Below are 26,483 nucleotides of genomic sequence, written 5' to 3'. Positions count from 1 at the left end.
CCAGATAGTAGTGGGGAGAGTGCCACTCCTGCCATACAAGCCCACAGGTGATGCCTGCCTTTGTTCAGGAAAGCAGGGCATCTCTAGGCCTTCTTGGATGACCCCTTGGACCCTGAGAAGGGGATGGACTTGCCAAAGGACATCCAGATGCTGAGAGGTGGAACCAGGGCTGGTATAGGTCTCCTGACTCAGTGCCCCAGCCCACCTCCCCATCTCTCCATGGACCTGGGTCTGCCCCCAAAGCCACCTGTAGTCAGCCAACTCCCTCTTCCATGGACAGTTCTTTTAAATACTTGCAGGCAACTTGAATTTCTCCCTGAAGGGAGTCAACAGAGAGTGGGGCTTGGGAGGACTGCTCCAAAGCCAGAAAGATCTGGATTCACATCCAGGTTCCATTACATCTTGGCTCAGGGACATTGGGCAGGTCACTTACCTCTTTGAGCCCTCAGATATGGTGTCTGCAAGAAGAGACTAAGAACAGCACTTGTCTCAGAGGGTCGTCCCAAGGCAGAACTGTGCCCAGCTTGCAGGAGCATCTCAGTGTGAACCACAAAGGAGATGAAGAAACAGAGGCCTCTAAACTGGGCTTAGGAGTCAGGCCAGCTAGTCGGTGCCATTTGCTGGGGATGTGCTCTCAGGCAGGTCATTTCACATCTCAGCCTCAGTTATATGGCTCTCAGCGTCGGTGAAATGGCCCTCCTCCTTTCGGAGGGCCTGCTCCCTTTCTCAGTTGGATGCCAGGCAGACTGATAGCACATATAAAAGGCCCAGCCAAGAGTTTACTAAGCGATGGTTTCCTTCTTGCTCTGCGTTACTAAAAGGCCTCATCAGCCTAGACACTGATATTTGTCATCTGAACATCAACCAGACACTTGGTTCTCATGATGAATGTGACCACAGCCAGCCACTCACCTCTCCTCATCCTCATCTCTAATGGGGGCAGAATAATGCCAGCAACCCCCCTCTGCATCCTCATTATGTGGCTCTTGGTGGACTGAGCAACACACTGGAGAGCTAGGAGTCCACCCTGGACTCACAGAGTGAAGTGTGTAGTGACCCTGGAGATGCCAGGACAGTGGCCTAGAGTACTAACTCCGCTCTAACCACACAGAGGGGAGGCTGAGGTCCCAGCACAAAAGAGATGTTCTCAATGCTTCCATTCAACACAGGGAACTTCCCCCAGGGCCCACCCTGAACCAGGTGGGCAGGGTACCCTGGGGCCAGGAGCTGGAAGAGGGATGAGAGCAAGTAGGTGACCAGGTCCTGAATATATGATTCCAATCCAAGGAAGTCAGAGCAGGGACAGGGCCCAGGGCCTGGAAGAGCAGAGAGCAGGGTTGCCTAAGCCTTTGGAAAGGGATGAAGGGGCACTGAGGCGGTATTGAGGGGCCAGTACAATTTGCCAGGTGCCCTGAGGGGGTGGGCTCTGTGATGGGAAGAGGCAGGGAGGAGTGCTCCAGCAGAGCCTGGTCCTTCAGTTCTGTACCTTCAATTCAGAATCATGCCAGCCATGGGTTCTCGTCCGTGTCCTACTCAGCATTTCTTGCTCTCTGAGCAAGGAGAGACAAGAGTTCAAGTTGCAGATAAGAGTGTGGAGAAAACTCGGCACAAGTGGATGAACCAGTATGCATTTCCCTGTTTGTTCTCATGACAGATGCAGTCAGATTTCCAAAGTGGACAGTGAATGAAGTAGACAGAACTTTCCAGAGAGATTCTGTTCAGCTGTGGGTGAACCAGTCAGACTTCACTGGAGCCCAAAGGAGCGTGGTGGGCCTCAGCAGGAGGCTGATCACCCTGGTCAGGAGGGCAGGGCAAGGCATGGGCACATGGGCCCAGAGCAATGTGGAAGCTCAAGGGGTCTGGAGAGGCTTGGAGCTCCCCTGTCAGACTGTGGGCCAATGTGGAGTATCTGTCTGGGGCTGTAGAAACTAGTACACTCTGAGGATGATGAATTTCTGATAATCTGGTAATGGAAATTAGTATCTAGAGTGCAGTGTGACCTCATTTTCAGCCTAAGACATGTGAGTTGTTCAGCCTTATTTCAGCGATGAGTCATTTGCGGGAAGCCAGAAGCCCCTCTCTCTCTCCCAGTGCCGGGTCTGTCTCTGACCTGCATCCCTAGGTGACAGCAGCCAGTGATACTCAGCAGCACCCATTGGCAAGGAGTACAGCAGGGCCCATCTACCCACTGAGGTCTGGTGAATGGCAGCCACATGTGGACTGACTCGCCCACCTTCTTCCCGGCTACAGGCCCAGAAGCACAGTGACAGCATGCCACTCCCTGCCAACCTCCAAGGCTTTTGCTCTTCAGGCTCTCAGCCCACCATGGATTTGTAACACCCTTCATGACTGAATGCAAGATAAAGCATCCCATGCCTAGTGTGTGGGCGGCGCTCAGACTCGCCAACAGGAGCTCTGTAGCAAAGGGAAGCGGCAGGTTGTCTGTCTGCCCAAGTGGCCAAGGGAGAGGGATGGTTTTCAAGCAGCATTTACAAGTTCTGTATGATAAGTAGCAATTGGACCACAGCAACTTTTTAATATAAATATATTTTAAATTATAAAGTGTTTCTTGCTCATTTGAAAAGAATGTTTTAATATATATATTTAAATTTCATTCATCTCTTTGTGGCTGTGCTGGGTCTTGTTGCTGAGCGGGCTTCCTCTGGTGCAGTGAGTGGAGGCTCCTCTGTGTTTCAGCGCTCAGTCTTCTCATTGTGGTGGCTTCACGTGTTGTTGAGCGCAGGCTCTAGGGTGCGCCAGCTTCTGTAGCTACCAGGCTCTAGAGTTGTGGCACATGGGCTTAATCGCTCCATGGCATGTGGGATCTTCCTGGCCCTTGCGTCTCTTACACTGGCAGGCAGATTCTTTACCATTAGCACCACCTGGGAAGCCCTTGAAAAGAAACTTTTTAAAGATAATAATTACAATAAAAGTTCCCCATGATCCAATGAACGCAGTATTATCAATGTTACAGTATACTTTTCTCCCTTCATACACAGTCATTTGAACTTTGCGTGTTTCCCACTTAACTTGGTGCCACATGTATTATCCCACTTCATGAAACCATACCGCCCTCTCATCAGCTGCCTAACATTCTTTCAAAGAAGGTCAAGTGTGCCTGATGGGGTTCCTGAAGTCAAATGGGACAAAGTGATTGTCCAGCTTTAGCTCGGTTCTGCTTTTCTGTGTATCAGTGAATATCTGTGCAAAAATCTTTGTCTGCATTTTGGAGTACTTTCTCAGGAGTATTATCACCTGGGCCAAAGCATATGGTCATTTTGAGGCCCAAGATATGTTTTGCCAAGCATCAGTCTAATCATCTGTGATGACTCCCACTGCCCATCCATGTGAAGGACACCTCTCCCCAGTCCTGGGCGCTTGGACTCTGATTTCCAATGTATTTGATGGACTCTGCAGCTTTGTGCCATATTTTCCAAAGAGATGATAATTTGGTCCCAATTTTAGAAAGTCAATCAGTGAAATGAAAAACCCTGCAGTCCTCTAATATCACCTGGAGTTGTGGTCCTTTTGTTTAAAAAAATTAATTCTGCAACCATGTGCCACTGATCTATCGATTAAAAAGATTTACGTGACTGGAGTCTGAAAAGTTTACATAAGCCATCTTTACAAAAAGACTAAAAGTGTGTGTTTGAAAAACCATATGCTTGCATTGTAAATGCTTTTCAAGGCTATAAAAGTAAAGATTCTTGAAGAATAGCTACTCCATCTTGTACCAATAATGCATTCGTCCCAAGATAAGAAAATTGCCTGGAAAATGCTCATGTTTATTGGACATAAGAAAGAAAAGCTTCTATAAATCCAAGAGAAAGTACCCTGATTGGTTGAGTTAATGATTTCCCCCTTGGGAGACTTGTCTTCCAGAATGGCTGCTCTTAAATTGCCTGGTTTCTGCCCCTTTCCAGCATCAACTCTGCTGGACATGTTTCTGCATGTGAGCTGAGAATCTCTGGGAATGAAAAGGGTGGGGAGTAAAAGTAGCCAAATTTGGCATGGGGCCCTGGTTTTTGAACACCATGTGGTTCACTTCGGTGGCAGCACTGACAGTCCCGGAGAGTGTGGAGCCAGGGCGAAAGGGGGAGGACCCAAGCTTTAGAGAAGGTGTGCCTACATCAGCAAGTTCAGAGGCTTGTTGGAAAACTAAGGTGCTCCCAAGGGCATCAGAGGACCAGTGAATGGATTCCCTCCTAGCATGCAAACAGCCAGGGGCTGACCAGATTGGGGTGCAGTGCCAAGGGGGCCTGTGTCAGGCATGGGAGCAGAACAGACCTCACCCCCGGCTGAGGGCAGATCTGGAGACACAGTGCATGGAGTGAACCCTAAACCCAGCCCAGCAGAACAGCAGCAGCATCCTCAGTTCAGAGAAGCTGGAAGGAGCAGGAGAATCCAAGAATAAAGACAACAGGAAGAAAGGCTGACCAGAACAACGGGCCAGGAAGATTCCCAGAACCCAGAACATGAGCACAGACACCTTCCACGAAGCAGCCATATCATTCATTCCCCAGATATGTAGTGAGAACCAGCCATGTTCCAGGAACTGCACCAACCACTGGAGATTTCAAATCTAAGCAAAGGAGGCAACCCGCTCTTGTGGAACTCGTGATGGTAGATGAAGATGGAGGTGAGGGGTGAGAGTTTCAGGTGGAAAACAATCACGGAAGTAAATGAACAGCTTAGTCTACTGTTCACAATCAGTCATGTGGCCAACCCCAAAATCACCGGGGAAGGGAAGTGTACTCCTTCCACCGGAGGAAGGTGTCAATGAAAACAGTCAATAAACAATCAATAATAAGGGTAGAAAAGAATTTTATTTGAGTCAAACTGGTTTAAACCAGAAGCCAGCTTCCTAGATTACTCTGAGAAACTGCTCCAGAGAAGCAGAGTTTTCATCACAGTTTTGTATCTTGTCAGAACAAAGAATATTAAACAAGTCATGGTTACATTTCTTTAAGATTTCAAAAAAAAAAAAAAAAGAACAGACCAACATGCACACAGCGAGGCAGTATGGCTTTGGCACCTGGGAAGGGAGTCTTATCGTCAAAGGAGTACCAGCATTCGTGTACCAGGTAGAGGGGCACTTAATCCTTATTTTTAACATGGACATTGTTTGCTTCTGGCCAGTGTGCCCTTTTCTTTCATAATTAAAGCAGATGTATACTGTGTGTTTGATAGGCCACAAACAGGCTATTTTAGTTAGCAGAAACTTCAAGTTACTTCACATGTAAACCAAAGTGACTTCCCTATATCTCAATATATGAAAAAATGTTTTATCAATCACATGGTCAGGAGGTATAATCTAATGCCTCACAACTGGAAGTGGCTCTGTCTCCACTAAGAGCTCTGGCCCTGCATCTGTAGTTCTTCTGGAATCAGAACCCACACAATGTGAAGAAAGAAAAGAATACTTGTTCTAAGCTCATTCGGTGTCAAGTCCTACTCTGCTGGGTCAGCTTTCAGGCAGCAAATAGATCTCCCTGTGGTCATCCTGCATAGGGAGCAGAAATCCCTTCTCAGGCCCCTCCCTGACTGTTGGAAGTCATGAATGTGGTGAGAGATGGAGTGGGAGTTTAATGCCCAATATGTTTTGGCTGAAGCTCCAATACTTTGGCCACCTGATGTGAAGATCTGACTCAGTGGAAAAGACCCTGATGCTGGGAGAGATTGAAGGCAGGAGGAGAAGGGAACGTCAGAGGATGAGGTGGTTGGATGGCATCACTGACTCAGTGGACATGAGTGTGAACAAGGCCTTCACTGGGAGATAATGATGTGCTGCAGTCCGTGGGGTTGCAAAGAGTTGGACACAACTTAGCGACTAAACAGCAAATTGTTTTGGCTGGTCATTTCCAAGTCTGTCTCTGCATCCAGATCACTTTGGGGAGGAAGGTTGATTAAAATCACAGATTCCAGGGCTTCCTCCTCAAAACCTTCTACTGGGATCTCCCAAGGTGAGACCCAAAAGGCTGTCTTGAGAACTTTTACAGGTGATTCTCCTGAAGCCAGCCCTGACCCTGAATCTGTGTATAGACAAGAATTTGGGGAGTGCAGTGTGAGCTCCATGTAGATGAGGTAAATTGCAAGCCCTGTGAATTGGGAAGGAGAGGGCACAGTCTAGATTGGAGCAATCATGGAGGAATCCCTGGAAGAATAATTGGATATATTGTGGTTAGGGAATGTTAACCACTGTAGATTAGAAGGTCATAAAGAGAGGTAAAGTAGGAAGTTGTTGTAGTGATTTGTAATGATGGTTGTAAAACTGGAGTGGACTAGGACATGGAAGCAACCTAGATGTCCATCGGCAGATGAATGGATAAAAAAGCTGTGGTACATATACACAATGGAATATTACTCAGCTGTTAAAAAGAACACATTTGAGTCAGTTCTAATGAGGTGGATGAAAATGGAGCCTATTATAAGAGTAAAGTAAGTCAGAAAGAAAAACACCAATACAGTATATTAATGCATATATATGGAATTTAGAAAGATGGTAACAATGACCCTATATGCAAGACAGCAAAAGAGACACAGATGTAAAGAACAGACTTCTGGACTCTGTGGGATAAGGTGAGGGTGGGATGATATGAGAGAATAACATTGAAACATGTATATTAGCTGTATGTGAAATAGACCACCAGTCTAAGTTCGATGCATGAAACAGGACACTCAAAGCTGGTGCACTGGGACAACCCAGAGGGATGGGATGGGGAGGGAGGTGAGAGGGGGGTTCAGGATGGGGGACACATGTATACCCTTGGCTGATTCATATCAATTTATGGCAAAAACCACCACAATATTGTAAAGTAATTAGCATCAATTAAGATAAATAAATTAATGTTTAAAAAGGAATTTAAACAAAACCTGGAGTGGAAAGAGTTTGATCTCAGGAGTCCTCTAAAATTCAGAAGCAGAAGGGCATTAGTAGCCCTGTAGATATATAGGGTAAAATGTTACAATGCTCTAAAGTATTGCCTTCTAGATTTGAAGTCTTTGGATATAAGTTTTAGGAAATAGGATATTATTTAGAGTAGTGCTTCTGGACTGAATCTAAGCTCGTGCTGCTCAATGCCTGACAGGTCAATAAATCGAGGGACAAGTTGTTGGGGCAAGGAATAGCGACTTTATCAGAAAGCCAGCAGACTGAGAAGATGGTCAAATGGTGTCCCAAACAAGTATTGTATCAGAGTTAGAATTCAGGCTGCTCTTATACTAAAAGGAGAGGGGGGTATGGTTGGTTGTTGCAAACATCTTGGTGTTAGAATCCTTTGTTCTTGCAACTATGCAGGTAGGTCAGGTCATGAGGCTTCTACAGACCTCCAATAAGACAAATGTTATTCTCTGTTCTGTAATTTCTTATCTCTATATAAATGGAAAACTTTTATACTCTTAAAGATTAGAGCATTGAGAATAGGTTATCATGTATATTTCAGGGAATTAGCAACATTCTTGTAGCCAAAAAATAGAATACAAAGGTTAAAATAAAAGAAACAGATCTAATAGAAAGTCAGGTTTATTCTTCCCTATTGTACTTCTCAAATCACCTATGGTGAAGGATTGGCTTTTTTCCCAATCGTCATGAACCTTAATTCTTTAAAAACAATGAGACAAATTTCTAGAAAAATGAAATAAATAGCAAAGACATTCAAAATGTAAGCCAATTTTTAAGTATTATTGGATTTGATAAGCATAAAATCACCCTGTCAAATTGCTATAAAGTTTTTTAAAATGTTACCCTGGATTTCTATGGCAGACCTATAACAAGTAACTCCAAGGCCACACCCCTCTATAGACCACAGTAAGTAGCATTGTCCCAGAATCTGTTGTTTCCTTTGCCCTCCACAAAATCAGAAATGGTTTAGGCTTGGGATTCTCAGATGGCGCAGTGGTAAAGAATCTGCCTGGCAAAGCAGGAGACCGTAGAGATGTAGGTTTGATTCCTGGGTCAGGAAGATCCCCTGGAGTAGGAAATGGCAACCCACTCCAGTAGTCTTGCCTGAGAAATCCCCTGGACAGGGGAGCCTGGCGGGCTACCGTCCATGGGATTGCAAAGAATTGGACACAAATGAGCATGCACATGCAACATGCATATCTTTTCAATTTAATCTGATCATAAGCATCTTTATATGATCCTTACTTACCTCATGGTACTGGTTCTCCTGACTGACAATAATAGGCCAGGGAAGAGGGTATGATAGAAGCCCCTGATTTTGTCAAGGAGCTATTGGGCAGGAAACTATCCGCAGTTGCCTGGATGCTTCCAGAATAAGGCCTAAAAGTGTCCACCCACATGCCTGACTTTGAAATCCCCCAGGTGACGATGTGAGGGTTTTCTCAGACCAAGGATTTGGTAATCAAGATGGTGACTTGGGATGAAATTAAACCCCTTCTATCATCAGGAAATTAAAGAGAACTTCACAGGCAGGACAAAATTTGAGGACAAATTACTGGTTGTCTCATTTGACATTTATTGAGACATCTTGGGGGACTAAAAAGGTTGCAAATACATGAGGGTTTCCAAAATTGGACTCACATGCAAGTGCAGTTTCATCATCATACACACTTGTCCACAGACACTCAGGCTGAAGTGTGTATGTATGTGTGTACACACAAATGCACACACACGCACGCACACACACACACAGCAGCTACATCTAGGATCCTTCACATTTTAGTGCCTGGCAGTTTAGCTTCCCTGCATTGCTGCTGCTGCTACTAAGTCACTTTAGTCGTGTCCGACTCTGTGCGACCCCATAGATGGCAGCCCACCAGGCTCCCCCGTCTCTGAGATTCTCCAGGCAAGAACACTGGAGTGGGTTGTCATTTCCTTCTCCAATGCATGAATGTGAAAAGTGAAAGTGAAGTTGCTCAGTCGTGTCCAACTCTTAGCGACCTCATGGACTACAGCCTACCAGGCTCCTCCGTCCATGGGATTTTCCAGGAAAGAGTACTGGAGTAGGATGCCATTGCCTTCTCCATTCCCTGCATTAGGCAGCCAAATTAGAATGTGTGAGTGTGTGTGTGTCTGTGTGTGAGTGTGTGTGTTTTGATTTTCATATACCTAATCATTCACTCATTTCTTAGATATTTATTGAATACCAGTTATGCACCAGGCCCTGCAGAGTGATGTACAAGTTATGCTCCGGTACATGAATAGATGATACATGAGTCAATAATTCTCAGTGGGGAAGGCCAGGCAGGAGTTGGGTAGAGGTAGGGCGCATCACCAAAACGAGACCCAGACAACCTCCTTTACAAAGTCACATGCGATTTGGGACCTGGAGGAAGAGAAGGACCAGCCACCGGGGTGTCAGGGACTGAGCACCAGGCAAAGGGCTGCTTTGAATTGTACCTCCTGATCTGAACTGTGGGTGTTTTTTCTCTTCCCTCCTTCTTTTTTTGTAGTTAATTAAGATCTCTCTTTTTAGTGAGAATTAAAAGGTAATAAAATGCTCTTGTGAAGATAAGTATAGTAAATGGAAAGGGGTCAGTAATGATGGAAGGGAGAGGACTCCTTATATTTGTAATTGAGTTCAGAGAGTTTGTGTTTTCTTTCTTTTGAAAGTGTGCCTGCGTGTAATTGTTTTTAATTGGGGAAGGGAAAATCGCATAATTTAATGCTTAAAAAGTGATGTATGTCTTATGTATTGGGCCCAGGCTAAGTAGTTTGCATGTATCATCTGATATAAACCCTTTCAACAGCTCTGAAATAGGTGATAATATCACCAGTGTTTGCATGAGTAAACTTAGGCAGGAAAGGAGCTGACTGGCCCCCCAGCACATGGTACCAACAGGTAGACCTAGGACTTACACCTAGTCTGACCCCAAAACCTAGGCTCCTCTCTCTGGGATAGTTAATTAATATTCCCATTCTACAGGTGAAGAAACTGAGGCTCAGAAACATGAAGGGACATGCCCAAGGTTATTCAGCTGGAAAGGCAGCTATTGGGGTCAAAATGATTTTCAAGACAGTGACAGCAGAGTGTTACACCAAGCGTGGGGCCCTTCTGTACATGAAGCTGGTCTTGGAGCCAGGACTGGATGCCTGGCTCTGACTCCTTCCAGCTCTGACTGGAAGTCTCAGTCTCTGACTGAGTTTCTGACTCAGTCTCTGTCTCCTTCCAGCTAAATGTCCCATCTGCTGCTTATAGACCCACAACAGCAGTAGAGAAAATGTTAAAAGGAAATGAACTCAGAAAAGCCAGGATTCCTTTTAGAGGTTGAGTCTTAGACTCCTATAGGCCTGGCACAAGTCCTGGCCTTACCACATATATGATCTAACCTTATCTCCACACCAGTTCCATGAGCTATAGTTGTAATTTCTCCCCATTTTACAGACAAGGAGTGTCTTGCGCAAGGTGCAGTAGCTGGCAGGCAGAGGAGGCAGGCATCTGACTCCTCCTCCCTCACGTCTCTACTTCGTTGTCTAAGCATCACCATGGCTCTAACCAAAGTCAGACTGGGATTCTGAGGACTCCACTCCAGGAGCCCTGGGGGAGAGGAGACATGAGGAGGGTCTCAGAAGCTGGCTCTTGTCACTCTTTTACCAAAAAGCTCACTTCCTGGCCCAGCACTCAAGTCCTTGCTAATCTGGCCCCAAAGTTGCTTTCTGGCCCATCTCACACGAGGCCTCCCAGATGCCCACTCCTGGCCTTACCTTTGTCTACACTTGCTGAGTCCCACCAGGCAGCTGAGTGGGGAGCACCATTCATATCATTTTCCATCTAAGTAGCACTGCTTGTTGTTGTACCAAGGCCATGGTGGTGACACCCTCCAATTCTCTCTGCCCACCGTGTGCCCCGCACCCTGCAGTGCTGTGTTAACCATGCCTTCTGCCTGCATCCTGATGCTTGGACAACCAGGGCCTGGCTGAGCCTGGAGAGACTGCCCCCTCAATCAGCGAATTCCTAGAAAGAACGAACAACTTACCCTTTTGCTTTTCAGGCACTGACCAACCAACCCAAAACCTACATCCCACCCACCTCTTTTATCAGGGTCTCACACTCCAGCCAACATTTACCTGCACTAATCACCCCAGGGCCAGGTACCAGACAGCTAGGGACAGCTCCATGCCCCAGAGGCCACTGAAATTATACAAGCTAGGTGATTCTAAGGCTGCTTACCTTGCCTGACCTCTTCCTTCCATGCAAACCATAGCACAGGCTCTTGCCCACGGTTTTTTTCCTCTCCCTCTACCTCTTAACTATCCCTGGTGATTCTCCATGCATCCCCAGTGGTGGGGGATCCCCTGTATTGGAGACTTGTGAGTATAACAAACTCTCTTTTCAATGGCAATTATATCCTGATCTGTTGGCCTTATCACACTTAAATAATAATACAACCTATGCTAAAACGAAGTCCAGATCACTTCCTCCAGGAAGCCTCCTTTGTTCACTCTAGTCAGTATAACTTACCTCTTCTTTGTTCTCTGGGGTCTGCTTTTTGTCCCTCTGTCTGCCTTAAAGCTGGCTGTGTGCCTGTCACTGCCCTTACCTGACTGTCAGTGCCTCTGAGTCAGGGCTCATGAGTTACACTTTTCTGTCGCTCATGCCTGGGGCTCTGCCTGGCCCATAGTAGGTGCTCAGTAAATGCATAGCATCAGAATAATGATAAGAATGATACAAGACTGCTGATAGGAGTAGTAGCAGTAGCTGTCTGTTCCTGGTGCTTTGCATTTGTTATTGTTGTTTTGTTGCTAAGTCATGTCAGACTCTGCAACTCTATGGACTGTAGCCCGCCAGGCTCCTCTGTCCATGGGATTTCCCAGGCAAGAATACTGGAGTGGGTTGCCATGCCCTCCTCCAGGGGATCTTCCTGACCCAGGGATAGAATCTGCATCTCCTGCTGGGCTAGCAAATTCTTTACCACTGAGCCGCCAGGGAAGTTCTGTGCTTTGCAAACCTTTTCTCCAATTCCCAAAGCAACTCTTCAAGGTAGATTTATGTAATCACCATTCTTTGGATGTGAAAATGAAGCTCAGAGAGGTTCAGTGATTTACCCAGGGCCACACAGCCAAAAAGTAGCAGAGTCATGATTCAGACCTGAGTCTGTCCAACTGCAGAATTAATCAGAGGCCCAAAGATAACTGCTTTGCAAAGGTCACATGATCCGAATTTGGGTGAGATGAGATTCAAACCCAGATTTCTTCAAGTCTTCAGAATTTGGCTGAATTGAACTGAAGTTAATTTCCCTATTGTGTGACCCTGTCAGTGGTAACCCTCTGTGTGGCTTGATTATGAGGTGGCAATCGGAGATATTTTAGTGTTCTGGACACCAGACCTAATCTAGCTGCTAAGTGACATTTCCAAAGCACAGTCTGCATTCTTCATACCCTCACTAAACACCCATTTATAGCTCTTCACTGGTCCTAAGATGAAACCCAAACCTCTTAGCCAGCATTTATCATCTGACCTCCACTTACCTCTCCAGCCCATCTCTAACTCTTCACTCACCCCCAGCTCGGGTGCACTGGATGCCAGTGAAGATAAAGATGCTCCCTGTTGAGCATGTCCACCTCCTGAGCTTCTCCCAGTAGGAAAGGACATCCCTGGGTGCCAAATCAAGGTCACACATCCCTGGAAGAAAGACTTGAAAGATGCCAGGTGGTTGACACCTACAGAGTCTAGTTAGAATATCAGCTAACTGAACAGTCCCTGATCAGGACAACCCCTTTCCTATCCCTCCCCCTCCCCAGCATCCCCACATCGAGCCATTTATTTTGTATGAATGCAGCAATTTCCTGGACAACCTGATGCTTCTTCCTCTGCTAGGAGCTGAGACTAGGAAGAGCTGGAGGCCCTTGAACATACACAGTTAAGGGAAAAAAAGCATCAGACACACCTGTGTCTTTCCCTTCCCTCCTTCGGTGTCACTTCTGAGTATAGAGTTGGAACGATTTACCGAGTGTCTTGAATTACAAGAGCCCATAAAGCCTGTGCTTTCCAGAAGTCTCAGCTTAGCTTTTTTCCACCTCCAGGCATCTAATAAGAGAGTTCTAAGTAGTTAATCTTTTCCTAATGAGAAAATATATGTTCCCCAAATTCAGCAGGAGTTATAATACATTCATCCCATTTCTAAATCTTTAATCCCCTGAGAGGGAATTTAATTCCTGAAGGCATTCCAGGGTAACCTTTCCAAGAATGTTTATGATGCCATTGAGCCCGAGTATTAAAACAATAGGTGGTCTACTTCTTTACTCTTTATTTAAGAAAAAAAATGAACAACAGTTCATTAACTAGTCTCTAGATCTTTCATGAATTGGAATTATTTTCTTTCCAAAAAGATTTTGTTTCCAAGTGGGATAGTTCAGAGAAGTTTAGGAAGCTTGTGAACCAAAGTGGGATGTTTCTATCATGAGGTATCATGGGGAAGGTCGCTCTGTTGGGCCCTTAGCCTTCAATGCATACATCAAGCCCATGAGGAGGTATAAGTATCTCAGATCTACAGGTGAGGCCACAGAGGCCCAAAGATAACTGCTTCACAAAGGTCACATGACCCGAATTTGGGTGAGATGAGATTCAAACCCAGATTTCTTCAAGTCTACAGTATCAAAGCAGCCCCTTGACCCCTACAACTGCCTCCAAGGTCAAGCATTGATGAAACTGACAATATTCCTTGATCCTTTACCATCATCAGAAATTATCATTAAAAAAAATTTATCAGTGTAAATTGAATATTCAAAGATGAATCTGTAAAAATTGCCATTCTCAGTCCCAGCAAATCCTCGGAATCATAGAGGAGTTATTGTAAAAGAACTAGACAGCCTTGAGCAAGTCACACCAACTCTCAGCCACAGTTTTGCCATGTGCACTATTAAGATAGTAACACCCACTCACTGGGTCACTGGGAGGATTAAATGAAAGAACAGATGTCAAAGCACCTAGCATCTTGTGGATGCTTATAATTGTATGTCCTCTTATTTCCTGCAATAAATGTTATTGAATACATGACCAATTAACAACATTAATACCATATCTGATGAATGTGTCCATTGTGTTTGAGGCTGAAATGATTCAGCATTTAATCTCCCCAGATCCTGGTGGTAGGTGCTACTTTTATTCAGGCTCAAGGTGGGTAAGTGGTTTACTCAGAGTCCATGCAGGAAGTGAGAAGGCTGGAGTCTGAGTCCAGGCACCCTGAATTTGGAGGTCCTACTTTTAGACATGTTGCCATCTACCCTCCAGAAAATGAGAATGAATAGATATTTCATGTGGCAAACACTGAGTTTGATGACTTGCCTTTTGCTCTCATAAACCCCCACCCTTTCTTGAAAAATGAAAGATGTTTGTGTGAGCTTCCCACTATGTCAAGGATGCTACACTCAGAAAGCTTCATTGATTTCTTTTACAATATGGTTGCAGTTTGCCTGCTCTCCATAAACCCTCAAAAACACGCCTCATGAGATCACAAAAGCTACTGGCAGGTATGATGTTCTTCAAGATCTTTTCTCCCTGATTTCTCCTTGGAGAGGGCCTTGCCCCCTTAACCAAAGGCAGCAAAAAGACTGAAAACTTTGCTAGGACTCTGTCTCCACTATTCAGTTCAGTTCAGTCGCTCAGTTGTGTCTGACTTTTTGTGACCCCATGGACTGCAGCACGCCAAGCATCCCTTCACCAACTCCAGAAGCTTGCTCCAACTAATGTCCATCGAGTCGGTGATACCATCCAACCATCTCATCCTCTGCCATCCCCTTCTCCTCCTGCCTTCAATCTTTCTCAGCATCAGGGTCTTTTCCAATGAGTCAGTTCTTTGCATCACGTGGCCAAAGTATTGGAGTTTCAGCTTCAGCATCAGTCCTTCCAATGAATATTCAGGACTGATTTCCTTAAAGATTGACTGGTTTGGTCTCCTTGCTGTCCAAGGGACTTTCAAGAGTCTTCTCCAACACCATAGTTCAAAAGCATCAGTTCTTTGGCACTCAACTTTCCTTATGGTCCAACTCTCACATCCATACATGACTACTGGAAAAACCATAGCTTTGACTAGATGGACCTTTGTTGGTAAAGTAATGTCTCTGCTTTTTAATATGCTGTCTAGGTTTGTCATACCTTTTCTTCCAAGGAGCAAGCGTTTTTTAATTTCATGGCTGCAGTCACCGTCTGCAATGATTTTGGAACCCAAGAAAATAAAGTCTGTCACTATTTCCATGGTTTCCCCATCTATTTGTCATGACATAATGGGACCGGATTTGTTGAGCTTTAAGCCAGCTTTTTCACTCTCCTCTTTCACTTTCATCAAGAGGTTCTTTAATTCCTCTTCTCTTTCTGCCATAAGGGTGGTGGCATCTGCATATCTGAGGTTATTGATATTTCTCCCAGCAATCCTGATTCCAATTTGTGCTTCATCCAGCCTGACATTTCATATGATGTACTCTGCATATAAGTTAAATAAGCAGGGTGACAATATACAGCCTTGTTATATTTGCTCTGGTACTTACACTCCTAAAAAGACTTGAGCTGGAATTTCTCGTCAAAGATAACCACTAACATACCTGGATGAGAAAGACATGCCCGCAGCCCCTGCAGAACACCAATAACAGGGATGTCTTGGGCTTCTTCAACTGAAGAGGCTTCCAGAAGCAGATGTTATGAGGAATCTCTCACCACTAGCAGGAGAGACTCAAGAACTGATGATGTAGGGCCATACCATGGGCACCTTGCACAGAACCATTTCTCTGATCTTTTTTAATTGCATTTCCCTAAAGAGAAGGATGATGCAGAGAGAGAGGAGTGAGAAAGGGAAGGAGAACAGCCTCCTCCTTGATACCATGTCTTGTTACTGGGAAGATATTCTTCCATATCATTTCTGGACTAAGTGCCTTTGAGAACAAAGAGAAGCAAATATGTGATGGCTTCTGTTGGGATGGTTGTTTCTGTAGGACGAGAGTAGGGGCAGACAGGGAAAGTACCAGATAAGCTACAAATAGGCTATGGGTTCTGTCTGTGGCTCAAGAAAGGCTGCCATGGCTGAAGTCAAAGTTAGGTCTCTAGGGCTCCCCAGATCCTCCTGGAAAATATTTCCTGGGCTTACAGTTTGGTGTGGAGGGATCAAAAGTAAACTCACAATTCCTGCCTTTAAAGAGTTCCTAGTTACAAGAAGGGGAAGGCACACAAATGGATCATTCCAATGACATCCTACAAGATCCATTCATGCTTCCTCCCACTGTCTAGTGAGTATCTGCCCTGTGCAGGGCATCGCGCAGCATGATGGGGATTCAGAGTTACCATCAGCTTGGAATCTACTGTTGAGAATGCTGTGAGGGCACAGAGGAGGGTTTCTATCCAGACTGGAGATATCCTGAAAGTTATGTGGTAGAGGTAACAGACAGACAGGAACAGGAAAGGAGCTCCATGCAGAAGAAATCGCATGACTGAACGCACAATGGTATGCGATATTTTTAACCTAGGTTGAGACGAGCCTGGTCATGTGTGGACTGCTGCTTACAGCACGGTGACTTTCAGATATATCAGACAAAAAGCCCTCCTGTCTGCCAGTGATTTGTCCTTTAGATTGACCTGGGGCCACATGGGCTAAAGCAACTCCATGGTCTTATCCTCTAGGAGGTAATGGGCCATTCCAGACACAGCTCCTGGGGGCTCTAAGGAAAGACATATAATTGGGTAGATTCTCTTTTACCTATAGTCATTGTCATCTAAACATCCTTTCAATGGGAAGAAAATCCAAAAAGGAGTGAATATATGTATATGTATGGCTCATTCACTTTGCTGTACAGTGGAAACATTGTTAAGCAAGTATACGCCAATAAAATTTCATTTAAAAACAAACAAAAATCATCCCATAGCAAGTTCCTGGTGAGAAACCTCACAACATGGTGTTAAATCTTTGCTCATGACTCCAAAAAATACATTAAAGGTGGTTGGTTATCATGGGGGTTCAGAGCTAAACCCAGATTGCCGGGTTATGTGGAATGTGCAGGGGGTGTGAGCATCTCCTTTCCTCTCTGGGGAAGGAATAGCAGGATTGGAGCCCTACTCCATGCCAGGCCCACATGGCTGCCCCACTTCACTGATAAGGTGCCTGAGGCTTGGAGACCTTCAATAACCTGCCCAAGAACTTCCTGACCTGATGGAGTCAAGCCAAGACCATTGCTGCCTTTACTTCAAACAAGCTTCTCTGAGGCTCCCCATGGGCTTTCATCCTTGACATTCAGGCGTCAGCTCAGACAGGAGCTCTCTCCATCTAAAGAAGTTCCTCTCTAGAGGTCACCACTTTTCCTTTCATAGCACTTACCCTCCGCGATAGGACAGCATGGCGTGTCCATTGCTTGTCTCTCTCTCAGCTCCACAAGGCAGGGACCCTTTCAGATTCCTTCATTGCTGTATCTGTGATGCTCCAAGCAAAGCTGGGGGCATAAGAAGCTCAAACATACGTTTGCTCACTGAACAAAGCCCTCTGTCCCTAAGCTCAGCCCTTTCACTCTGCTGGTTTCCTCAAGATGGCAGCCAATGGCCAATGGGTATTTTCAGGAAGCCCCTTGGTGGCTGATGAATGATCCTAAATGCAAGACTTTCTGAGTTTCCCAAGGGTGAGGCAGGCAATCCATAGATTTTCATTTTTACCTTGGCATAAAGACACCATCCAGGGACTTCCCTGGTTGTTCAATGGTTAAGACTTTGCCTCCCAATGAATGCAGTACAGGTTCAACCCTGGTCCAGGAGCTAAAATCCCACATGCCTCCAGACAAAAAACCAAAACATAAAATAGAAGCAATATTGTAACAAATTCAACAAAGACTTTTTAAAAATGGTTCATATAAAAAACTTTTTAAAAATGTTTCACATAAAAAAACTTTTTAAAAAAGAGATACCACCTAGCAATGTGACAAATGTTTGAGAGTCATATAAAATAGTATCCACAACTCATGTTCCTTGATGATTCAGACTTCTATCCACAAGTCTGGCTCAGGCCTACGCAGACTTCTCAGGCAGGCATCATTGTCAGCAAGTGCTGTTGCCAGTCACCGTGAGCATGGCCTTGCCTAGACTCTGACTCTCCACTCTTGTTGTTTCAATCAGTTCTTGTGTACACTCACTCTCAGTGTTTATTTTTGTTGATTGCTCTTTTTTTGTGTAGTGTCATTTTGATTGTGATTTTGTTCCTCTCCCACACTTTGATGTCTCCAAGTTATTTTTCCACTAAAATGCAGGGATAAGACCATCAGCCCTACTTAAGTCACAGTCCTGAAAGGGAAGGAATCATTGTGCCTAACCCCTTGGCCTCATGGAGTCCTGAATTATCTTGGGCTCTTTTTTTGTTTGTTTGTTTGCTTGTGGCAAGGTGTATGCATTCCTGAAAATCAACTTGCTGGGAAAAATGGGACGAGGGACTCAACAATCAAAAACATCATCAGTTCAGTTAAATTCAGTTCAGTCACTCAGTTGTGTCTGACTCAGTGATGCATAAAAAGAAACAAAGGGACTTCCCTGGTGGTCCAGTGGTTGGGAGCTCACCTGCCAAGGCAGGGGACATGAGTTCAATCCCTGGTCCTAGAAGATCCCACATCCCCCAGGGCAATAAGCCAGTGCACCACTATTAAACCAGAGTTCTAGAGCCTATGCTCTGCAACAAGAGAAGCCACTGCTGTGAGAGGCCTGCATATGGCAGCTAGAGAGTAGACACCACCCCTTCACCACAACTAGGGAAAGCCCATGCACAGGAAGAAAGGCCCAGCATAGTCAAAAATAATAATAAAATAAATTAAAAGCCAACCTTATTTGAAAAAAAAAGACACACACAAAAACAACACCAGCACAGTTTTACACAGGTTAAATGATTAAGAAATATATAAGCACTACAGTACATACGGTACCTTGCCTTGAAGAGACCGGAGGTTTGCTTGTGGTGGTGGATATAGGAAGGGTTGAAGCTGATGCATTATTGTGAAGAGGGTTTTCTGAATGACATAGAAAGCTGTAACTGCATTGCAGGCAGGTGTGGCTCATTACACATGGCGAGTGGAGTAGCTGGTAGATGTTTTGAGGTCTGTACGTGGGCCTGTTTTGTGCCTTCCTATGTGGCTTAGCTCAGCCAGGTGTGGATTTCTGAATTCATCTAGTGTTTCTTGGGGACAAAATCTTGCATAAGCAAATGTGAAATCCCCGTTATCCTCGAATCATTTCCTAATATATCGATTGTGGTGGTTTAGTCGCTAAGTCTGCCCGACTCTTGCGAACCCATGGACTATAGCCTGCCTGGCCTATCCTTTGTCCATGGGATTCTCCACGCAAGAAGACCGAAGTAGGTTGCCATTTCCTTCTCCAAAGGTACCAATTGTGTTGGAACAAATGTACATTTTCAAAGCACATGTTACAGCAGAACTGTCTGCACCTGACTGACGGTCACTCTTTCCTTGTTTACTCAGACTGGACCAAGAGGATTGAGTACCAGCCTGGCTCAGGGAGCGTGCCCCTGTTCCCCAGCATCCACCTGGAGACGTGCGATGGGGCCGTGTCCTCCATCCAGATCACCACGGAGCTGCAGACCAACTACATTGGGAAGGGCTGTGACCGGGAGACCTACTCTGAGAAGTCCCTTCAGAAATTATGTGGTAGGCTTCCCTGTTTGGGTTATTTTTTAATTCATTGTTTTAAACAATATATACAAAGCGTATCTTACTATATTATGAAAGAATCAGCCGCTCCCCACTGCACTGGTACATGTGACCCCTGGATGAATATTAAGTTTACTTATTATGGTTAAATCAGCAATGCCCAACCTTTTGGCACTAGGGACCGGTTTCATGGAAGACAGTTTTTTTAAGTTTTTAATTTTGTATTGCTGCTGCTGTCGCTTCAGTCATGTCTGACTCTGTCCAACCCCATAGACAACAGCCTACCAGGCTCCCTCATCCCTGGGATTCTCCAGACAAGAGCACTGGAGTGGGTTGCCATTTCCTTCTCCAGTGCATGAAAGTGAAAAGTGAAAGTGAAGTCGCTCAGTCGTGTCCGACTCTTAGTGACCTCATGGACTGCAGCCTACCAGGCTCCTCCGTCCATGGGATTTTCCAGGCAAGAGTACTGGAGTGGGGTGCCATTGCCTTCTCCACTTTTGTATTGGGGCATAGCCAATTAACAGGCTTTCCAGGTGGTGCTAGTGGTAAAGAACCCACCTGCCAATGCAGGATACCTAAGAGATGGGGGTTTGGTCTTTGGGTCAGAAAGATCCCCTGGAGGAGGGTGTGGCAAGTCACTCCAGTATTCTTGCCTGGAAAATCCCATGGACAGAAGCCTGGTGGGCTGTGGTCCACAGGGTTGCAAAGATTCAGACACGACTAAAGCAACTACACACAGCTGATTAACAAGCAATGTTTGATAGTTTCTGGTGGACAGCAAAGGGACTCAACCATACACATACACATATCCCTTCTCCTCCAAACTCCCCGCCCATCCTGGCTGCCACGCAACATTGAGCAGAGTTCCCTGTGCTATACAGTAGGCCTTCTTGGTTATCCATTTTAAATACAGCAGTGTGTACATATCCATCCCAAACTCTCTAACTATCCCTTTTCCCCTTTCTTCCCCCCTGGCAACCATAAGTTTGTTCTCTAAGGCTGTGAACCTCTTCCTGTTTTGTCAGTAACTTCATTTGTATCATGCCTTTTTAGATTCGTGGAAGACAATTTTTCCACGGACCAGAGGTGGGGTTGGTTTCAGGAGGATTCAAGCGCATTACATTAACTGTGCACTTTATTCTATTATTATTACATCAGCCCCACCCCCGATCATCAGGCACTAGATCCCAGAGGTTGGGGACCCCTGGGTTAAAGGGTTGGAAAGCTCAGCTTTCAGCACCAACCACACCTGATCAGACCCCACCATGTACCAACTCTAAGGCTGTGGGCAAGTGCTGTGACAAAGCCTCTATTCTTCATCAATAACATAGGGACATTATGTTCCTGTGTACACACACAGGCACACACATGTAGACACAGCACCAGGAGTGGAAGAGCACCTAGTTGGGACCTGAAGGAACACGGTTCCCTTGTACTGTGTTGATTTCAGAGAAGTGCCTTCCCAGGGGCCAGTGTGAAGGGTGGTGCCAGCCTCTCAGGGAGAGGCGGGTCTCCTCCTCCGGAACCAGCTATGGCACACGAGGGCTTACTGCAAATGAAAGTGCTTGACCTTTGTTCCAAAATTATGAAGAATTTTAAGGCAGAAACAGCAAAGCATGAAACCAAGCTGGGGGCCCCGTGTGACTGTTCAGGTCACATGCTGATGAAGCCGGGCCTGGATGGCCACGCTGGAGAAGAGCTAGGCTGGGAGGAAAGATGGGGAATGTGAAGGATCCAAGTGTAGGGGACAGAGGGCCGGCTGTCAGTGTGCTGAGACATGGTGCCCCAAGAAGGAAGCAGGCCGGAACTGGGAGCCAGGATGATGCAGGTTCTACCCGAGGAAGCTTAGCTTTATTGAGCACCTGCTGTGTGCACCTCACGCGTGTGTGTGTTAGTCATCCAGTCTTGTCCGACTCTTTGCGACCCTATGGACTATAGCCCACCAGGCTCCTCTGTCCATGTGATTCTCCAGGTAAGAAATCTGGGGTGGGTTGCCATTCTCTTCTCCAGTGTGCTTCACATGCCCTACCCTAATTCACACTGAGGAGGGTCTCATTCATCCAGTTTTAAACATGGACAGTTAGACGCCCAGAGAGGAAAAATTATGTTTAAGGTCACACAGGGAGTGACAGAGGCAGGCTTTGAAAGTAGGTCTATGGGAGGGAAGGGCTCTTTGGCTCTGGATCTGTGACGCTGGGCCAGGCCTCTGGAGCTGGAATGTAAATCTCTCAAGTCAAGTGCAGAATAAGACACAGTACGGCGGGAACGGTCCCATGTGCTTGGTAAACCAGACCGTGGGTGTGTTGATGGGCCTCTTTCCTCCCCACCATGTATATTTCATTTCTTTCTTGTTCTCTCCGAGACTATTCAGGCCCTCACACAGCCTCTCCAGCCGGACTGTGGGCAGCTCAGAAAGAGCTTAGTCTTAAGACGGGGCCTGTACTTGGGGGTAACTCCATCACCCACGGAAGATGTGACTTCCTGAACACAGCCTGCACCCCTCCACTGGGGGCCCCTCCACTGCTGTCTTTGCAAAAGTTTTCCTCCCTCACCACTGACACACACATGCACACACACTTACGTGCACATACACACAAGGTGCACACAAGGTACACACAGGCACACAAAGTGCACACATGCACACAAGGTACACACATGCACAGAAGGACACACACATTCACACACAGATGCACACGGGCACACAAAGTAGGCACAGGCACACACACATGCACACTTAGGTGCACAGTGCACACAAGTACACACACGCGCACACAGAGGTACACACATCCATAACACACAGGTACACACATCACACAATGAAAACACAGGTACATACACAGGCACACACTCACAGCTTCATGCACGCAGCTCTTGCCCAAGGACCAAGTGACAATTTGAGAACTGGATGTGCAGTATGCCCTGCTTGGGTAGCACAGTGCCCCATTTATCATGTTGCCAGGCTGGAAGGAGGGCCCATGGGAAGGCAGGTTTTTCTAGAATGATGCAGGAGATTGGGGAAAACAGCACAGCCTAAGTATTCCAAACAGCTCTTGTAAAAATGCCCATCAGCAGCCCGCAGTACTGAGAAAGCTGCCTCCGGTGCTCTTTACTCCACGCACAGAGAAGCCGTCTCCGCCAACATCTCATTTCGAATGAATATCCCATCTTGCTCCCTGTGCACCTGAATTATAAGTCAGCTCAACCCCACGCCACCGCAGGTTACAGTCATTTCCTCAACTCCTCCAGGTTAGGAGATGATGGAGTCAACTTGTTAAAGATCAGATGAGCCCAAGGGCACGCACAGGTGATTTGATTCTGAATGTTGCTGGGGGGAGAACAGGAGATGGAGAGAAGGAGAGGATTTTTCAAGGGAAGAAACTTTAGAGCAAAATTGCATCTGGTTGTTAATATAGCTCACTCCTCTGGGCTGCCAGCCTCACCTGGCAGGAAGGCAGGTTCAATCAGACAGGAAAGCACTTTACCCTGAGATGCAAGCTTATCTAGTACTGGGAGAGACCTTTGTCAAGCTCAGCTGGAAAGAATCTGCCTGCCATGTGGGAGACCTGGGTTCGATCCCTGGATTGGGAAGATCCCCTGGAGAAGGGATAGGCTACCCACTCCAGTATTCTGGCCTGGAGAGTTCCATGGACTGTATAGTCCTCACTTACACTTCCTGGTGTGCACTTCTGGGAACCCCGAGTAAGCCTGTTGGGGGGGTCCATTCCTGCCTCCAGATCAGGAATCTGCCTCTTGAATCTACAGAGGAGAAAAGACAGAAGCAAATGAGTGAGACACATGCCCATCCATGTTAGGTCTGCTTCCTTGGGCCCCACGCTCTCTCCAGACTGTGAGGGAAAGGTAGACCAGATCTCTTCTAAAGCGGAGCCTGGGTTGTGATTCCTGACTTAAGTGGGGCTCCTTAGGTTCTGAAGACAAGCTTCTTTGCATTTTCCCTGGCTTGTCAACAAGCTGCTGGCAGGGTTTCCCAGCCAGAGGGCTACCGGGACACTTTAAGCCCCAGTGTTCATTCTACATATCTTCATTGACACTTTAAGCCCCAGTTTCATTCTACATATCTTCATTGACTTTGGATAGTAACAGGGAGACCAATTAGGATGTTATGGCCATAGTCTAAGCAAGAGATAATGATTTCTGAACTGGGGGAGTGGCAGTAGGGATGAACCTAAGACAGGTTTAGGAGGCAAAATCGGTAAGGGTCAACCATTGATTGAGAACTGGATGTGCAGTATGCCCTGCTTGGGTAGCACAGTGCCCCATTTATCATGTTGCCAGGCTCAAAGGAGGGCCCATGGGAAGGCAGGTTTTTCTAGAATAGTGCAGGAGATTGGGGAAAACAGCACAACCTAAGTATTCCAAACAGCTCTTGTAAAAATGTCCTTTACAAGCAGTGAAAAACAAGGAATCTTAGAAGATTCTAATGTGAGCATCTAACTGGATGAGAGTGCCACCAACCAGAACTAGAAATTCCAGGCAAGGGTGGATTTAGGGGACAGTGATGACAAATATCTGTGAAACAGCCAGGTGTGGGTGCCCAACTCTAGAATGACTCCCCACCCTCCCGAGCTCCCGAGGACCTGCCACCATCCCACTGGTCCATTGTTAGAGCCCATTTCTTCCCAGTGTGCTGCCTCTTCTGGGCCAGAGTATTCCATTTGTCACCATCCCCAGCTCATTCCCATCCCTATGCCTTTGTTCATGATGTTTTTTTTCCTGCTAGAACCTCTCTCTCCTTTACCATTCCAAACCCTTTCCTTAAGTCAATATTTGCCTGCCATCTCTGCTATCAGAAGCAGTGCTGGAGGGCTCCCGGGTGCTTTTAAATTCTGGCATTGCTTCTGTGACACTGTCCTTGTGCAGTAGCCCAAGACGGCAGGCTACAGCCGTCTCCCACTCTGAGAGAGGTCTGATCAGTGCCCACCTGCTTCCTCTTTCTGCAGCATCATTCACAAGGAGCAGTGATGGCATCCCTGAATAAGGAGCCATCAGACAGCAGCCAGGCAGAGCCACTGTCAGGAAGTACCTGGCAGGTGCAAAAGCACCAGAAAAAAGCCTCTTTGTTTCCAAGGGAGCACCAGACATAAGCCATATTGCTGCCTGAGGTTTGCGCGCTGAGACTTTGTAAAACATGATACAAGCTCCTGCGCCTGTGTCCCTTTCCACTTGCAGGAACAAATTTAGCCTAACACGGTCCCCCAGTGACCTTCCTGTATGTGAAGCCAGGCCTCGTGGGGAAGCTGGACAAGCTGGTTATAACTTCCTCTGGATTCAGAAAGTCAAGATAAGAACTCTGCCATCTCAGTCCCAGGTTTTCCCAAGGTGAAGTGTCATACAACTGCCTTGAGAATGAAATGTACGATGAGGCCCCAGTGAGGCTTCCTGACCAAATTCAATTTGACGTTAGCCCAAGCCTAAGAAAAGGCCTGCTTCCATGGCCCTGAGTCACTGCATATTACAATAAGCAGCAAAGCAGTTTGTGACACACACGTCTCTTGGAGCCCTGAGGCCAGGACTGCTCCTTCCTGAAACCACAGGCTCCTGGCATCTGTCCAGCATCTCCCCATATGACACTCGGGGTCAGCTGCTCTGGTGTGCAGTCAAGAGCTCTGAGGACAGGTCCTGTTGAAGGAAAGGCTGCAGTGTGAGAGCCTGCTGTTAAATCAAGAAATGGATCCATCAGACCAGCTCATATCATCAGACAGTGAGCTGTTCTCAGAATTCATACACTTGTGAGCACAGGAGATTTTCATAGAGAGTCTATTCATTCATTCATTCATTCATTTTTTTAAAGGAAAGTTCAGCTTTCTTGCTTATTTAATTTACTTACTTATTTTGACTGCACTGTATCTTTTTTGCTGCATAGGCTTTCTATAGTTGTGACAAGTAGGGGCTACTGTTTAGTTGCAGTTCATGGGCGTCTCATTTGTGGTGGCTTCTCTTGTTGCAGAGCACAGGCTCTAGAGTATGCGGGCTTCAGTGGTTGTAGCACACGGGCTTAGTTGACCCACAGCAGTGTGATCTTCCCAGACCTGGGATCAAACCCATGTGCCCTACACTGACAGGCAGATTCTTAACTACTAGACCACCAGGGAAGTCCTCATTTGCTTATTTTTAATTCAGCAAATATTTGTTCAGTGTCCAAATGCTTTCATTCGTGAAGTTATCTAGAAGTTAATAAGACCACTTAATAGTTCAAGGTGAAGACAGTCATGTAAAAAACTTAGTCCATCTGATGGTAGGATCAACAGGCTGTGAGCTTTGGAAAGGACATCAAGAAGTCCTCCACCTCCATGCAGAAGGTATGCAGATAGAAAAGTGGTTATGGTAGCCACTGATGTCAGTCATTTATGCACATTATCAGTCAGGACAGGGCAAGTTAGGCTGTGGTAACAAATGATGCCAAAGTCTATAGGCTTAAAGTCTATAGGCTTAAAATAACAAAGTTAATTTCCATTCCTATCACATGTCCTTCTTGGGTTGACTGTCGCTCTGTTCCATGTTGGTTTCCCACCACGATCCAGGCTAACAGAATAGTCTCTATCTAGAATATTGTTGATCTCATGGCAGATGTAAAAAATATATGCGGTGAACCTTGGACTGGCTCATAAATTTTCTGCCCTAAAGTGACACATGTCATTTGCATTCACATTTTCTTGGTCAGAGCAAGTGACACACACACAGCCAAGTGTGATCAGTGGGTCATTGAAGCATGTTAAGAACAGAAGAATGCTTTCTACCATCATGCAGTTCATGCAGTTCAAGTATGGCCTTTGTCAAGAGGGCCTCCCTGGCTTCCCCCAAGACTCTCTGCTGCTGCTGCTAAGTCACTTCAGTCATGTCCGACTCTGTGCGACCCCATAGATGGCAGCCCACCAGGCTCCTCGGT

At 46.1% G+C, this 26,483-nt stretch overlaps 1 protein-coding gene across 1 annotated transcript in view; it reads left to right on the top strand.

Annotated features, from left to right (window-relative positions):
• The window catches only part of CLSTN2 (calsyntenin 2), a 737,086-nt gene that overhangs the window by 594,469 nt on the left and 116,134 nt on the right, over positions 1–26,483 (top strand). Inside the window, exon 6 of the mRNA XM_010858203.1 lies at positions 19,391–19,576. Within this exon, the coding sequence (XP_010856505.1) occupies positions 19,391–19,576 (186 nt within the window). The remainder of the gene's footprint in view (positions 1–19,390; positions 19,577–26,483) is intronic.

Source organism: Bison bison, unplaced genomic scaffold (genome assembly GCF_000754665.1).
Source record: "Bison bison bison isolate TAMUID 2011002044 unplaced genomic scaffold, Bison_UMD1.0 scf7180017864384, whole genome shotgun sequence".
Classification (NCBI taxonomy): Eukaryota; Metazoa; Chordata; class Mammalia; order Artiodactyla; family Bovidae; genus Bison; species Bison bison.
Note: the sequence above shows the minus strand (reverse complement) of the source record. Positions and strands in the feature narration are given on the sequence as shown.